This window comes from Harpia harpyja, chromosome 3, assembly GCF_026419915.1.
Source record: "Harpia harpyja isolate bHarHar1 chromosome 3, bHarHar1 primary haplotype, whole genome shotgun sequence".
NCBI lineage: Eukaryota > Metazoa > Chordata > Aves > Accipitriformes > Accipitridae > Harpia > Harpia harpyja.
Window position 1 is genome coordinate 214597 of NC_068942.1, and position 17760 is coordinate 232356.

Here is a 17760-nt window from a genome sequence, read left to right on the forward strand (position 1 = left end):
ATTTCTTGAACACACAATCCTTGGTTTGTCTTTGGCCCCTAGTTTGCTGTAAGATCTCACTTTTTTTTTTTTTTTAATATGGTATTGGAGGAATCTGCATGTTTTAATTCAAGTATGCTTACTTTTTTTTAAGGGAGCAAACATCCTTTTAACGGATAATGGACATGTAAAATTAGGTGAGTTAATACAATTTAGTGTTATTAACAGATTTTTATGTGCTCAAAGAAGCAGTCTTCTGTATTTTGTTTAATGATGTAATAGTTCATGTAAGGAATTAGTGAATATCAGAATTCTTTTTCTCTTGCTGGTAGTATCTAACTGCACCATCCAGTTAGTGTCTGAGGAGTAGCTGGAGTAGTTTTGGAACACTGAGGTAAAAGACTTTCTGATGTTGTAAGGGGGAGGTAAAAACCAAATCACAGGTTTTTATAAATTTTTAATAAAATATACCATCCAGAGTGCTTAAGTGTGAAATGTGCCTTGAAAGATTATCTGAAAGAATCTCTTGGATAATACTAAATGATGTCTTTTATCATATCAAAACACTGCTGTTAGGGCTTCCGTGCTAGCCTGTTCTTTCTTGTGTTGATAAGGGTCATGTTTGTGTGCAGCCTGCATCTTTGGCAGGTGACTGAGAGGAGCTGACTGATGGTACCTGAGATACACCAAGTTTCCATTATTTGCTTTTGTTGTTTGTTTTTTGTTAAATATTTCCAATATATTTAAGGAACTCTTACAGTGGGAAACCGAACTTGTGTTCATTAACATTTACATCAAATCAGTTATTAACCGTTGTTTTGCTTTTACTTTTTTTTTAATAGCTGATTTTGGAGTATCTGCACAGATAACAGCTACAATTGCCAAAAGGAAGTCATTCATTGGCACCCCATATTGGTAACCGTGTTTTACTTGGCCATTAATATAATAGTAACGTATATAATACTGTTGAAAAATTGTGATAAAAGCATGCTACGTCACTTTCTGGGTAGACTAATCACTCAAGGCTGTGTCAAACTTTCTAGTGATCGTATCTGTATTACTTATGCTAAGTCCTGAATTTACTGGGTATCAGAGAAAATGCTCTGAATTGCTCTGAAAAATTGAAAGGCTGTCTGTGTGCTGCTATCACTGTTGACTAATATATTTCAATTTAATCAAACTTCAAAACTATAAACAATTTTGCTTGTTTTTAACGCTGATCTTAAAATTTTTTTTTCTTTCCTGATTTTCCGTTTTGGTGTTTTGTTTCTTCCCCTCTACCCTAGATACTGCTTTTCTGCAACTCTTAAGCTGATAATGAGTTTCATTTGTTTGTCTCCACAGATTCTTTTGCCACTTGTGAAATGTTTCCTCTAAGCCAGTTTCTCGCCACCCCCCCTTATTTGCCTAAACTGATTGAATTCAAAAGTACATTTCTATTCTATCTGTACTGCATCTTTATTCTTCCCTCAGTAACCTAGTTTGCATAATTTATCTTCTCTGAAGTTCAGCATTTTATTTTCTCCTCTTTGTACTGGAAGTGGTTGTTCCCTTTTTGCCTTGAAGTAAATGGCGCACATTCTTCGCTGTAAAATAGCATGTTTGTTGTGCATTTCCCAGAAAGATATTCAAAATTCTGTTGTCTGACAGCATAGTAGGTACAAGATAAAAATGTATACAATGAGAAAAACCCTACATCCAAGTATTCAGTACTGAAATAGCATTTTTAGCATTCTTCTGCAATGTAAGTCACGCCAAAGGATGGATTCACTTCCCTTTCAGAATAACACAAACACCCATCAGTCATGATTGTGTAATTGGTTTGTGTCTCTCTTTCCTAAGATGTCTGGGTGACTTTAGTACTAGCCTGTATCACTGTGTAACTTCCAAATTTTGCCACGCTTCTCAAATGACATGTCATAACCTTAAACAATAACTTTGAAAGCATTACATAGGTTAAATGCTGATGAAAAGCATCAGGTTTTCTTTGCAGAGCTTCTCAGAGATTTGAGAGCGGAAGCAAGGAAGCAAAATTGTTGAGATTGTAGAGAAAAAAATTTAGTTGGAAACAGGCAGTGTGAAAGTTTTAGTGATCATTAGAGGTGTCTGGGCAGGTAAGGCTATGGTGCTTGGATGGCAGAGAGAAATGAAGGGCAAAACTGCTGTGCAGTGTCTTTAGTTCTAGTAACCCTGCTGTTTACCCTTGTGCTCCTCCTCCATGTCTTTCTAAAGTTAACCCATTTTCCCACTCTACCTTTGTAACTCTCTCCTTTTTGATTTAGAGTGGGGGGTATATGTAAATATAGTTTAGCTATGGAGGCTTGGAATAAGTTGTACCACCAAACCTGGTGATATTTTCAGATCTACAGATAAGGATGTCTGTGTTTAAATAATGCAGCATTTGACATGCTGCCTGCTGCTTTACTGCAGCACTCATTAAGTGACATTAATCTGTCTTACCTATATTGAGTTACGTCTCCAGTTCCACTGCTACTTTTCGGGTGATCTGGACTAATAAAATTCAAAGCTAAAAAAAAATTTTTTTTTTTTTTTTAACCTTTGCCATCTGATACGACTATGTAGGACAGTCAAATCCGTAATTCACTTTGGCCATTCAAAATATGACAATGCCTAGCAGATCATTTTCTTTAGGTATTCCTATTTATGTGTCAGTTATGTTTGTTAATTTTTGCCACCTGACGATGTGAAACTACTTTGTTAACTTACATGAGGCCTTCTGACATTGCAGTAAGGCAGACTACAAACAAGGAGTGCTCTATGCAGAGGTGACAGTGAGTCTTCAGGTCTCATGTTTTCAGGATACAATCACAGAATCATTTAGGTTGGAAAAGACCTTTAAGATCATAGAGTCCAACCATCAACCTTGCCCACTAAACCATGTCCTGAAGTGCCTTGTCACACGCTTTTTGAATACCTCCAGGGATGGTGACTCAAGCACTTCCCTGCGCAGACTGTTCCAATGCCTGACAACCCTTTCAGTAAAGAAATTTTTCCTAATATCCAGTCTAAACTTCCCCTGGCACAACTTGAGGCCATTTTGCTGTCATTTTGTTACTTTTTTTTTTTGGTTAGAATTCTTCTCTTCAGTGTCAGTTGATCACTTTCTGGGGCAATGTGTAAATTTGGATATTATTTGGATTTTACTGTAGTTGAATAATTATACCTTAGGCTCTTTGGTTGTTGAGTGGTAGTTTGCTGTGTGCCTGCAAAAAAAGTCTGAGAGAGATTGGTTTCATCCAGTTATTGCTAAATAGCTGTTTTGGAAATTGCCTATTAGTTACTAGAAGATGATTGAGGAAAACTTCATGTATACATTACATAACTTTTTACACACACACATATATATCCATGCATATAAATGTATATGCTGTTAGCTTACAGATTGTGAGCTTTAGGGAAAAGAGTCGTAAACTGCTGCATACAGAAGAACGTTTGATTTGTGGTGAGAAGTTTATCTAAAAAATGTCTTTTACTCTTTAGGATGGCACCAGAAGTTGCTGCAGTAGAAAGAAAAGGTGGCTATAACCAACTCTGTGATCTGTGGGCAGTTGGAATAACTGCTATAGAGCTTGCTGAACTTCAACCTCCAATGTTTGACCTACATCCAATGAGGTTAGTAAGGAGTTAAAGCTTTGTGTGTAAATACAGCTTTGAAAATAATCCATTTGGAGCGGTGGCTATGTGTGCTTGTGGTCTTTGGGGATGCTGCAAAGGTATGGGTTGTAAGTTCTGAATGTACATGATAGAAATTGTAGCAACTCTTTTTGGTGCATAAATGTGTAATGTTGTTGTGGTAGCATCTCTTAAACTGATGGACTTCATCCTGCCAACTAAATAATGTATTTAATAATTCATCTTGTGTATGTTTTGCAATGTAAGCCACAGAAATACTGTTGGTTTTTTTCAGAGCGCTTTTTCTAATGACAAAAAGCAACTTCCAGCCTCCTAAATTAAAGGACAAAATGAAATGGTAAGTACTTTTCTGTTTCAGTAGATAATGATCATGTATTTCACCAGGCAATTGATTCTAAAGTTTACCGCTTCATTTTACAGGTCCAATAGTTTCCATCATTTTGTGAAAATGGCACTTACAAAAAATCCTAAAAAAAGACCTACAGCTGAAAAGCTACTACAGGTATAAATTCATGTATGGGATTTTTTTAAGTTATTAGAATATGCTTAATATGAGTGGTTGGAATTTTAATATGTGTTTTTTCCTTCTGTCTTTCAGCATCCTTTTGTTACCCAACCATTAAATCGAAGTCTTGCTATTGAACTTTTGGATAAAATGAATAATCCTGATCATTCTACTTACCATGATTTTGATGATGATGATCCTGAGGTAGGAATATGTTTTAATCACAGAATCAGGTTAAGTTTTCATTTGCCAACAAAACTAAATTATTATGATTTATTGAGCCACAGAATGTTTTGTGATCTGGGAATAGTCTCAAGGATTGCTTTTACTTTTGGTTGTGCTGCTCTGTCATGTGTACAGGCACTTAGCAAAATTCATTATATTTGGAGGAAAGAAGCTCAGAGAGAAAGAGATGTAAACACTTTTAAAATTTTGTTTATTGTTGTCCTTCAACAATTTTGCAACAGTAAATGTGGACTGCTTCTCCAGTTGTGAGCTCTGTCATGCATTCTTCTTTCTGTTTCTTTCTGGAATTATGTTTCCATTCATCTGCAAAGAAAGCATTCATAAGAATCACTTTATACCTCTGTCGAACTTGTTCTTTTGTTTCTAATTTACTTTCTTATGAGAAGAGAATGATGCTGTAGTTGTTTTTTTTTTTAAATGGTTTGCTATGTGTTTCTTGCAGATTGTATTTTCTATCTTAGAATACTCTGAAACTTGCTTTCACTTACGGTTTTGTCAAAGGCAAGGTTTCTGATTTTCTGCTTTAACAGCTGGGAAAAAATAGCATGCTTATGTAAAATGATAAATAGTGCAGGACTGAAGTTTTTCATAAATAAGAGAAAACAGATATTCTGTTACTGCCCTGTCTTTGTACTTAACTGTATGTTAGTGAAGACTTCCCAACTGTTTACAGTTCCCTAACTGATGATCTCTTTTGGAGGAAAAAAATTAATCCTTTTGCCAGAAATGCCATTGATTCATTAATTGCATACTTGTGTTTTGTTTTGTTTGTTTGTTTTTTTTAATAGATAAACTAGTCTAAAAATGCCTTCAAAGGAAAACAACTGAAAAGAAGCAACTACTTTAAGAGACTAGTTTTCAGATTTTACAAGTTAAATGAGCTTTTACCTTCTGGAACAGCAAAGACAAGTTGACATGCACCAAATTTATCTTCCTTAGAAGTTAAAATAAATAAATGTGGAAAGAAGCCAAAGTGAAATAGATCTTTTTTGTATTGTAGAGTGCAATGTTTACGTGTTTCCTAAATGGGAGGGAAGGAGAGGAAGGCATAAGGATTGAATAGTCAGTACTTTTAAAAGCAATTGCCAATAGTGGAGCACACTTAGTAAATTTTTCTGTTAAAAAAATGTTTAGGAAAGTTAAACAGGCAAGAAAACCCTTACTGTGGTTGACTTTCGTGTCAGTGTTAAGAGAAAGGTGTCTGATTCCTGATGGAGACAGCACTGAGGAACTCTCTGATCTCACCATAAGCTCTAACTATCAGGTGTCCTTTAGTTCTCTGTCTGCTCAGTGGCAATAGAGAGCTCTGAGGCCTGTTAAAGTGATATTTCTGTAGAAACCAGAAAACCAAAGCTTTCACGAGCTGTCAGAAGAAGAAAGGTAGCTGGTTTTAGTGTGCTTCCTGTGAGTGAGCTGCTGAGATCAGAGTAGCTTGCCCTGTGAGTCTTCCCTGCTTTCCTGGAAATTGTACTGAAACCCTGATGTGCTGTTCCCCTGTGTCACTGGTGTATGTTTTCAGAAAGAATTTTGACATTCATTTTGGGCCACTCAGGTGGAGAATCTCTCTTCTCTTTCCTGTATGGAGTCACTTCAGTACACATTTTATTGACAGTTACTTGTAGCTTTCAAAATAGTGTTTGCTCTTTTATGTCCCTTCTGACTTAGCATTAAGAAGGCTCTTCTGTTGCCTACTGTATTACTTATCAGTCATCCCATAATGAAGGGTGGTATCAGAGGAAAAAGCTATGCCTTGTCTGGGGACAAAATGAAGAGAAAACAACCTCACAGCAGTGATCAGAGAAAATGCATATTTTCATCATTTGTAAAGGAGCTAGTCTGGCTGACAGTATGGAGGACAAGCAAGCTGCTTGCATGACTTTTGATAGGCATTTTTTCAGATGTTAGTTCATTTGTTGTTTACCTTATGTTGCTGAGGGTTTCCTGCTGCATTCGTGGGCTTCTGTGCTAGGCATAATGATACTTCTCCGTTGTTGTTCATCACGTGGCCTTGAGCTCTCCAGTGAGCTTCAAACACCGTTACCTGTGGTGCTGGATCATTTTCATTGGGTAGACAACTTAGATGTCTCTACTCATTTCTCCCCTAACCATGTTGCCAGATAATTTTCCATTGAGGCATTTAATTAACCTGTAAGATGAGATTGATAGTGACACTTGGGAAAACATTTTATTTTGTAATAAGCAAGTCTAGAACTCACCTCTGTGAATAAAGCCGGTGATAATGAATTATCTGATGCATCTTGAGCAAGGTCTGTATTTCTCATAAAGAATCCTGCCACAGGCAAAGCAGTTGTTGGCATTGTGGTCTTTCCTATAATAAACCAAATGGAATAAGGAGTGTACATGCTCCTTTTATACACGGTTGAACTTTCTCCAATACCTGCCTGCTCACAGAGGCAGCTGGAGATGTTAATCCAAACTTGGGGATTGACCACTCCTATACTTGTGGCAGTCAGCTGAATGCATCCATCAAAAAATGACAGAAGCAACATTACCTTGTACAAGGTAACATGGTACAAACAACACTGGTGAGAATCTTGAGCTTCAGACCTGCTCCCCAGTTTGTATGGAGTTTTGGTTGTTGGAGGGGCAGGGATGGGGGTGGTGTTTGTGTGTTGGGGGTTTTTGGTGTTTTCTTATTTGAGGTTAGAGAGTTTTTCTGGCTATCAGTGGTCTTTGAAGGCAAGTCTGTTGTCTGCTGTGATGACAACTCTTCACCTGGCCTGTGCTGCTTTTGTGGGGATGCTATCTGTTACTGCTTGGATAGTCTGCAGAGTTGTGTGGGTGAGGTAGAGATTAAGATGTGAATTTGCCACTTCTTTGAGGAATGCTGTACTGCATCTTTAAATCTTTCTAAACTCAGACAAAGGTGAAATGTTTAATGTGTAAAAGCCAAACTTAAAAACACACAAACAGGTTATTTGGGTATAATCAGAAAGGTCTCCCTGTGATACAGTCATTATTCATTTGGCAGCAATATCTGTAACTGACATTTTGAGTATTTTTCTCTACCCCAACTCATGGAGGACCTCATCTGGTTTCCCATTCAGTCAAAGACAGGATTTCCATTTGGGACTCTGCTTTCACTCCCTTAAGAATAAACCTTTGGAGATGTTGGCAACTGCCTATTCACCACATTTCTGTGACAGTGACTCCCATGATGGATGTGATATTAGCTGAAAAGGTTGTAAAGAGGAAAGTGCTCATGTTTTATCCTTAGCACACTAAGTTTTGGGGATAAGATTGCTTTTGAGATCTGTACCATGATTAAAATTGGGCCCAAATGGCATTTGTGTTGGGAAGTTTACCTACATTCCTTTGTCCTCTTGCAGAGCTTGGATGTCAGCTGTTTGTATCAGTTTGTTGTCAGCGTAGGTCTTTCGGGGTGACTTGAAGACTTTGTCCTCATGACCAAGAGATGAGGATTTGACTCCTTCCAGTAATTCTCTGGTCATGGAAGAAGGAGGTGTAAGGGCAGGCTCTGCCTGTTGTGTAGGACAAACATCTGTGGCAGGATGCAAGGAACTTGCGCAATATCGCTGCAAAGGCAAAAATGCCTCCCACCCCCACTACAGTCGGGATTCTCGTGCCGGCATTACAGATGCGCACGCATCATGTGCAAGTGGGCAATGCCTCTTAACAAAAGATTATAAATAAGCAACCTTTTAGTGCTTAGAGCGTTTGAAATAACTGAAGTAGAAAACCAGATCAAACCTTGAAATACATCCTGAGCTATAGCAAACCATTTCTGAAGTTCAAAAGAATGCACAATAGACAAACTAGAGCTAAGGAAGGGGAGAATTGGCATAAGTTACAAGAAACGAAAAACTGCCTGTGAGATATGTGGGAGAAAATACATACCCACAGTCTGTAAGTCTCTCCAGTTTCAAAAAAGACCAAGTAAGCATAAATGGGAGATGAAACACTATGTACTTATGTGTTGGATCCTAATATAAAGCAAGGAAGTAGTGTGCAATGAAAAGGGGAGAAGGGAAGTAATGCTTTCAGATAATATTTCAGGGATAAACAGTTGCTGAGCTATTCGTGACTCTTTGTGAGTGTACAGCAGTTGAAGTTCTCTAACTGTCATCGCTTCATAGTCAAAAGTTGCCGAGCGTAGATTATAATTAGCATATATAAAAGCAAAGCTAACATGCCAGCGCATCAAATTTCTGACACTATGGTGTCAGATTGCTTTAATTAAAAATTGTTTTGCTTCCACATATTCAACACAGAAATGTAGCAAACATGCTCTTTTCAGAGATTACTTGGGCTAATATCATGGAGAATGAACTTTTTTCCCTGAAGAGTAAGGCTTCATTGCAGAAGACATGCTGAGAGCACACTGTTAGTATTTATGTTGCTAATTTTGGGGCCTGATTGTATATAGCAGTCAGCTGGTCTTTTGTTAAGAAACCTTAAGTTATGGTTTCTAAGAGAACCTGCAGTAGCAGATGTAGAAGGAACAGAGAAAATCCAACAGGGGCAAAGAAAAGAAAGCCAAGTCTTAAAGTTCATGACGCATCATCCTGTAGAGAAGTAAATGGAAATCCAGGGAAAAAACAGAAGTGGAACATAAATATGAAGGTGAATTTGTAGAAATGATGGCATCACTCTTGCCACACACCACGAGTACCAGGAATACTCCCTTCTATTCAGCTCTGAAAACCTCAGGCTAACTTCTCATCTACTTAAAGAAACTAATTGATGACTTTCTAGGAATCAGGTTTGGTTAGAAGCTGGGAAAATGATTGGGGTAACTAAAGAAAAGAAATGCTGCCAGTAAGTCAGATTTAGTCTTACTGCTTATTTTGGAAACTACCGATACCCTTAAACTGAAAGGTGCAAAAAGGAAACGTTATCTCAGCAAAGATAAATGCTGGCCAGCATTGTCTTAATTTGCTCAAATCCAGTGTTTTAAAAACCCTTATCTTGAAGTTGAAGACACTCTACAGCTAAAATGTCTCCAAATAGTTCTAACTTTAATGTAGAAAACCATACACGGCAATCTTTATTTTTAGCTTCCACTTGATTTCTTTCTTCCTTTTTTGATACTATGCTAAAGAAACCTGCTAAAAACTAGGTATGCAATACTGGCTTCAAGTGAGTATATTTTGGTATTGAAGTATTTCATCTTCCTCTCTCTTCTAGCCTCTTGTAGTGCCTCATAGAATTCATTCGACAAGTAGAAACGTGAGAGAAGAAAAGACACGCTCTGAAATAAACTGTAAGCATGTGTAAAGCGACGACGTGAAATATTCTTAAAATAATCATTGATGTTAACTTATTTCAACTTGTATTCTGGGTATCTGACATATATAGAAACATTTTTAGTGATATATAGGAAAATAAAAACTTATGCTGTTTTACTTACAGGTATAGGTTCTAGATGACTGCAAAAGAAATATTAGTGTAAAATATTTGAATATACCCTTTGTCAGCACTTCAGCAAGTTTCACTATTGCTTCATCTTAATGGAACAGGACACAATCTGAGCTCTTCTGAGAGCTGGTTGGTATAGCTTCATATGCCACTCCAGCAAGGGTATTCGGAGTGATGCCGGATTCTGCTGGGTAACAGAATGACAGAGGAATGTTTTTCTTCCTTAATTTAGTATCTTATTGTAGGTTTTCCTTTTCAGTTGAAACATTCATGCAGAAATCAGGAAAGGAGGAGGTTGATCACTGGCCATTCAAAGCAGACTCCATCCCCCAAATTGTAGTCATTCTTTTGCTTGAATTGAATCAGAGCAATACTTGGAGCTTTAGTTGTCTTTTCTTAAGCTAAAATTGGGGGAAGGAGTGTTAAAGAGTATCTGCCAAAGAGCTGTCCTGGAAGATGTGATTAGCGCTCTCTCTTTAGTGCTAGTGAATCTCCCAGAACAACAGATCCAAAAGTGAATTGACACAATGGATATGTTTTTTCTATAAATTACAGCTGTATTGCTTCTCTAAAGGGGGCACTTCACTGCCCTATTTGCTGTATGGTTTTCCTGATCTTTCTAATGAGCAGGTGGGGCAAATGGTGATTGTGCTGCCTTTGTGATAGAAGAGTACTTTCTGTGCCAATTAGTTTCTAGCTAGCACAAGTTCAGTATGTCCATGTGTCAGAAGTTTCCATTAGTGGGGATATGATTGACTGGATTTTTCTTTTTTGTTGGCCTTTAGAGCTGAATTTTGTCTAATTACAGTCCAGCTTAAATTCTTGTTTTCCTTGTCTCCTCTTTAGTTGGTCAAGTAAAATTTGATCCACCCTTGAGGAAAGAGACAGAGCCACATCATGAATTCGTGAGTAACAAGGAGCATGGGCTATGCTTTGCACATTATTCCCCGCAAATACCTGTGGAGGAGGAGAAATCCAAGATATGTAGCATGCTTCCTTAGCTCTACTAAACTTGGTAGTGATTTTTCTGACAAGTCATAACATTGGTCCTAAATTTTTTGGTGCCATTACACTATATGCAGCAAGACCCCTTATTTGTGGGCTCTGCCAGGTGGGATGTATGAGCTAAGCAACAGCCCTTTGTCTTGTGGGTTTCCTCTATCCTTTATACCTCATTGCCAAATATATCATTCCCTTTATTTATTGAGCTGTTTTTTTAATTGTAGAGTTATTGTGCTTACTCAAATGTTTCCCCTGTGCTTGTATTGACGATGATTGATAATGGAAGTAATAAAATTGAGAGCCTGGGAAAGAGGTATGATGCATTTTAAAAAATTGGATTTTTGTGGGGTTGTTTTCCCACACAATCTTTCTCTGGCCCTGCATCACACCTGAGCCATGCTGAGTCTGGCAGTTGATGTATTGTCTAAAGGTGTATTGCCAATGTTTTCTTCATATGGATCCATCAGTACAAGGGGTATGAGAACTCAAGCAGTGAGGGAAAAGGTGTCTGTGCTGTCTCACACACAGTTGCAGTAGCTTCCTCTCTTCTATGGAGACTGTTGCTTTCCACATTTGTGCGCTTGGGCAGTTTCTTCACGTTCCTCGATAAAAAAGACATTCCTTTGCTTCCTTACTGCAGACTTCTGTGTTCTCTTTGTTTTTCTAAGGCAGGTGTTAAGGTGGAAAAGTTGGCTGAGTACATAGGTGGGAGGGCCATTGGCTTTGGTCTGAGTTGGTTTTCGGGAGGGTGTGTACCTAGGAATGTACTTCCTCTTCTATAGTCTACAAACCACGTGTGAGTGGGATTTCTGGTGTAGATTTCCCTGTATTGCTCTGTAGTTGTACCAAAATCTCCTTCCTGTTGCCTTGTCTTTTGGTAGTGGGTCAGCTGGCTCTGGGTGTATGAGGTTATATATAATCTTGCTCTTTCTCAGCAACTAGCTGGACAGGTAGTCTGCAGGTTCTGGTGGCTGTTTGAGACGGAGGAGAATAGCTTACCAAATCACATGCAGGACTTAGGCAATTGTTCCAGATATGTTATTTAGACCTTGACATAACTGCATAACAACATCATTTAGGAGCCCTAGTTATACAAGTGTTTATAAATATGGTAATGAAGTCAATGTTTCTACCATAAACTCATTAGTTAAAATGATTTTTGAACTGATTCCAAGTTACCCTGGCTTTGCTTCTCTGTTGCATTGTCTGGATTATAAAGAAAATACAATGCTTTTGCTCCTTAAGAATTTTATTTATTTATACACACACAGAATCATAATTGCAGAAAGATGTTAATGGAGACGCTGAAGTTTTAAAAATACTTTTTCCATTTCTTTCTTCGTTTATCAGTCGCTGACTGTACAAACCAGTTAGTGGACAACTTCATGGGGCAGAGAGGTGTTTTCACTGCACCTTAGGAAACCGAGTTGCTAAACTGGGGAGAGAGGTTTTCTGCAGGGATTAAAGCACAACTTTTGAGAGCACTTCTTTGGCTGATGTTGTTGGAAGGGAGGAATGGAGCCTTTTCATACCTTGTGCGATAGCAATCAGGACCTTTGCACTTTGGCATCTCAGAAGCTCTTGCTGCTCCAAGAAGGGACTTGAATGATCCAGATCAATTCTGCTGATAAGGAAATCTCTTAGTATTTTCTATTCCTGTCAGAGTTTGCATATTTGAAACCTGTCCAAAGAACTTGCCTCATCTCCCTGTCTGTAAGGAATATCTGTAACTGCTTGTTTGGACCTTTCTGAAGAAGGAAATTAACTGCTCCACTGCCCATATCAGAATGAAGTGTGCAGACCTCATATGTCCAGATAAAACAGAGCTCTGATTTTGAACATTATTATGTTGGGTCTAGAGACCAAAGAAAAAACATATTTTGTCATTAGATACAGAATCAGTGGACGATTTGAATTGGCATGTCAAAAGCAAATGAGATCTATTCAAAGAATGGATGCTCTAGCAAAGAGCCTTAGCACAAAGCAGGATGAGGGAGAAGTTTGTAACAATCTACACGCTCTGGGAGAGAAAGTCTTTCAAATGTAAACGGGAGCAAGAGATGCCTGTCTCTTCCTCTAGCAGTAACAATGCATTAAAGCAGTTCTTCTGATCCTTTTGCTTCTGTCTCACTAAAGCATGCTTAAATTTTGTGCTTATTTACTTACGGGTATGAGTGCACAAGCCAAAGGACTGGACCACTGCAGCATGATGAGCTATTGTCGGCGGTGCACTGAGAGATTGAGCTGGTACATACTTACCTCTTACTGAGGCAGTTTGTTGCTCGTTACCACAGCTCAGGTGATGAACGAAAGTTCATTATTTTGGTGTGATTTGGTAGTGTTTGGTAATGTGACCATACCCTTAGCTGTGTTTTAGCCCTATCCCCGGAACTGTCTTAACACGGTTTGAGTTTCAACTAACAACTCTTTTTAGCAAGAAAATTTCCCTTTATGTGTATCTGGCTTTCAGTCGCAATGTAAGTAACTTGAGTTTCTTGGTCTCTATCTAATGAACAGCCTGACAGTAGCGATTTTTTGGACAATTCAGAAGAAATATACTACACTGCAAGATCTAACCTGGTATTTTTCATCTTATGCCTTTCTTTGTCAGTGTTAGTTTTGTCTTTGTTTTCCTTTTTCAAAGCTCATGTTTTGTCCTGTTGTTGTACTGGTGTTTTCATCTGTGTAAAAGCCATTCAATACAAGAATTAGTCTATATGTGTGTTTCTGTGATGTAGGAAGGAATGCTTAGTATGTACAGTATTGAAAGTATTTAACCCGTATTTGTGTTTCGTTGAATCACTTTTATAGAAGGGGCTCAGTATTATGCACTCATTCTAATTTGTTTATTTAACTGCCTTACAATGCATAACTTGTTAATTTTTTGGAGGGTGATTAAAAATAGAAGAGGCATTCTCTTCATGTTTTTGTCTGATAGTTTCTTTAAATAGGCCCATGAAAGACGACAAAATTATATAAATAAGTCTCTCAGTTCTCCAGATGGTAATTATGTTACAGAATGAATATACACTTAATACAAATAACAAAGTGGGGTCACAAGTGTTTTCAATGGCGTTTGGCGTTGTTTATAGTCTGATAGATTTTCCAAATTTCTCTTAACTGCACTGCTAAAAAATTTGGTTGTTAGCATTGCAGTGTAGAAACTACTCTAGAAAGTGAGTTTTCTTATTTTTCTGCTCTTTAGGCACTATGCAGTTAGAAAAGTAATGCTTTTAAATCTTGACATCTTCATGTACTGTTGAAAAAAATGAAGCAACATTCTGTACTAGATGAAGAGCATTATTCTGCTAACTTTCTTTGATTTGTGAGATGTTTAATATAAGTGCACTGAGGGGAAAAAGGAAAACTGGGGTATTTCGGAATGTCTTGTTTTGTTTTTTATGTGATGTTTTTTGGTTTGGATTTTTTGTTTGTTTTAGCATCAGTTTTGGTGTGACTCGAATCTGCCAATACCATAGTTACTGAGAGCTTAGACTGTCTTCCCCATTCTTGGAAGGAACTGCCTGTATTGCTTGATTATAAAAATGTTTCACAAATTTTTTTGAGATCAGTAGCTTAGACTTCTCTGTATGCTGTGAGAACACCTCCATCCTGTGCAATTGCTCTGGTTTTGGTTTGGTTTGCTTTTGGTTTCATCTTTTCAGTTTAACACTCTTTAAAATCTGTCTTTTTCAGATTACGTTCAGTGTTGTCGCATATCTTGCTAGCCTAGTATCTGTGGGTCTAAGAGATGAATAAGCACGTGTCTCCTAACTGGACTGTCCTTTCCCATCCTTCTTTTGCCCCATGCTGTTCAATACACTCTTTAAAAATTATTACTATGATAAAGCTTCTAAAGTGCTATTGGTGTCACAATCATGAGAGGGTTTTTTAAGTCAATCGACAGCACTTTCTGTGTTTCACTGCTTTCTTCACAACCTCCTGTGCTCATTGTGAATGACAGAGGAGTATTCTGATTTGGTGGTAATGCTTTGCCCATTTGTGAGATTTTTCCAGTAAGACCTAATCTTTCTGGAAATTAGAAGAAATATTTAGTAGTTGGTTCATTCTTCTGTTGTGCACTGGGACATACTAATTGGACTTTCTGTCTCTTGCCTTCCCCCACTCTGCCCTTCTTTTTTGACAATATTGGCTTCAGATACGTTTAGTGAGAAAAATACATTATGAGCTACAACTATTCTGCAGAGCTATGCATCTCTAAGATCCTACCAAAAAAAAAACCAACCCCCACCAAAAAACAAAAACCATAAATTGGGGCGTATTTTGGGCAGCGTGAGTCATAAAAGGTATACAGTCGAGGTTGAAAGCAAATTTGGAGAGTGAGAGTATTTTTACCTATCACCTAGCGTTTTGCACACCTGGATGGATCATATCCATATGCGTATGCAGTCACCATGTGCATTATCTGTTGAAAATTTGACACCTACGATGTGGTTACCATTAAAAATCATTGCTCTCCTTTTCCTCTTCCCTCTCTCTCCGCCTCTGTGTTCCTGCAACAGCTACCTGGATCTGCCAGAAGAATGGAAAAATTCAGTACAGGACTTGTTTGCAGGGAAAATTCAGTGTCCAAACCCCAGTATCCCTTCATGCAAACGGCAGACAGACAAGGACAAGATAGTACTTCTCTTTGATCTTCTACAGATATACCCCTTTGATTCATACCTGAATAAGTAACAATGTTTTGCGCTACGTGCAAGGCTCTTCTCTTTAGTCGAGGTAGATCTTTTTTACTTTTTCTGCAACTAGACAGCAAGGTTTTTGGGAACTTACTTGGGTACCTTCCATCATTTGATTTTCTTGCACATGCTCCTTCTTGTCATTTCAAGTGCCTCATGTTCCTATTCTGGTCGTTGCACTGTGTTTTGGCAGCTGTTTTCTGACAACCTCCTTTGCCTCAGGAGCAGCAGAGGTATGCTGGACTCTAAAAAAAGTCTTATCTTATGTGCACATTAGACTTTACATAGGGTAGACCTCAAACAAATGCTTCTTTCGTATTTTTCACTGTCTTTCTGTGTACTTTAAAAGCAGTTGTTTGGATACAGACTCAAATAAGTGGGAGAGCTGAGCATTGCATCTGCAGTGAGCTCAGTAAATAGTTTAAATCAAAGTAATCTTCTCTAAAAATATTTATACCTTTTGTTCTAGAACAATTTTTAAGTTTTATGCTATTGATCCTGGGAGAAGCACCTGAAAATCCAATGGCTAACTAAATGTATGACTGTTCATCTTGTATTGTGGCAGCCACCATGATGACAGTCTCGGGAATCTACATGAGTTGGCATAGTAGAGCCAAACTTCCATCAGTTGAAATGTTTTTGCTATAATTAAGCATATGTTCAGAAGTAGTCTCAAGTATATGACATCCTGGAAAATGAGGATATGAGGAAAAACATGCAACTTCTTTCAGGTTATTTTTCCCACCAGATCAGTTCCCTATTTGGGTTCCCTGTGTGGCATCGCAAATGGCTGTGTCAGTGTGGTGGAGGGAGGTACAAGGGGTAGAGAGAAGCCAGTAGTAAGGGCTGTTAAACCCAGCTTGTGCAGAACTATTGCTGTATGTGTAACTGTATCCACCTCTCGGAGGTGACGTGTTGTACTTCTGAGTGGTGGGGTCTGTCAAGGGGAATCTGTATGAGAATTTGTCTTCTGGTCCCAGAAGCCCCATTTCTCAGAAACAGAGCTTACTGTTGTTCTGATTCAAAACAAAAGGTCATGTTGAGCAAATAAAAATATTTTTATTCGAGTTATCCTGATCCGCAATGAAATATTGTGGCAAAAAAATCTTTCTTCCCCTTCATAGTGAGCTGAAAAATAATTCCAGTTCATATACAGTAGACTGAGCTGCATATCTTAAGTTATAAATACCATCAGCGAATCCCCCCCAAAAAGATGAGGTGGGAAGGAACCCCTGGAGATCTCTAGCCTACTCCTGCTTAAAACAGGGGCAGCTTCCAAGCTAGATCCAGAGATTACTTTGGGCTTGTCCAGCTGAAGTTTGAATCCATCTCAAGGTGGAGACAACGGAGCATCTCTAGGCCCTGTCCCAGGGTTGCACTGCTCCCTTGGGGAGGAGTTGGTTCCTTGTGGCCATGGTTTGCACTGCTGGCATTTGTGCCTGTTGCCTCTTGTTCTGTCAGTGTGCATCTGAGAAGAGTCTAGCTCTGTCTTCTCTATAATGGTGTGTGGGATAGATGAAGGTAGCAGTTACTTTCTCCAGGCTACAAAGGGTCTGTTCTTTCAGCATTCCCTATTGTGCCATTTGCTCCATCACTTGAACAATCACAGTGGCCTTCTGCTGGCTCCCCTACAACCTGTCAAGGTCTTTGTCCTGGGAAGCCCAGAACTGGACACCACATGCAGATGTGGCCTTCCAAGTGCCAAACAGAGGGGGTAGCCCCCTCTGGCTTCACTATGGTTGGCCAGCTATACCACAGTGTGCTGCTGATGTGTAGTCCCCTCCCTGTCTGCTGGGACCTCCAAGCCCTTTTCTGCAGAGTTGCCCTTCCTGCCCCTGGCTAGCTTGTCCTCAGCCTCTTCTTGTGTATGCGGTTGGTCTGTCCTAGCTGCAGGACTTTTTCAGTGGGCTTTGTTAAACCCTGTGGGGTTTTGTTGCATATTCTTCCAGCTTGTTGAGGTTCCTCTGACTAGCAGCCCACATTTTTTTTTTTTTTTCCATTGTTTTGTTTTGTTTGTCTGTTAGATGTTAGAGAGTGGTCTCATAATAAGGTAGGCCAGCTACCTCAGCACCTTAGATGCCTTCCGCTTGGTCCTAGTCTGCATCATACTAACTGATTTGTAACCCTATAGCTAGTGATTTTTTATTTTTCTTTGTGTTAGGGGTAAAATTAAATGTTTCTGCATTGGACTTTATTTAACTTAGTCTGGAGTATTCAACACACAGTGGAAAGCATCGAGTTCTACAGTTTTAGAAAGTGACAGAGTTGAACAGA

The 17760-nt window shown here is 38.7% G+C and overlaps 1 protein-coding gene across 18 annotated transcripts in view; it reads left to right on the forward strand.

The window, feature by feature from the left end:
- MAP4K3 (mitogen-activated protein kinase kinase kinase kinase 3) overlaps positions 1-17760 on the forward strand; it is an 86660-nt gene that overhangs the window by 27779 nt on the left and 41121 nt on the right. For 16 of the 18 annotated variants that reach the window (XR_008234236.1, XR_008234235.1, XR_008234233.1 and 13 more), the window contains 9 exons: positions 134-176; positions 822-894; positions 3481-3612; positions 3908-3970; positions 4054-4135; positions 4232-4342; positions 9554-9629; positions 10631-10689; positions 13304-13366. Coding sequence is in view for 14 of the 18 variants with exons in the window: in XM_052781050.1 (XP_052637010.1) it covers positions 134-176; positions 822-894; positions 3481-3612; positions 3908-3970; positions 4054-4135; positions 4232-4342; positions 9554-9629; positions 10631-10689; positions 13304-13366 (702 nt within the window). In the remaining 4 variants the exon portion in view is untranslated. The remainder of the gene's footprint in view (positions 1-133; positions 177-821; positions 895-3480; positions 3613-3907; positions 3971-4053; positions 4136-4231; positions 4343-9553; positions 9630-10630; positions 10690-13303; positions 13367-17760) is intronic. The other 2 variants (XM_052781043.1, XM_052781044.1) reach the window with 1 other exon arrangement.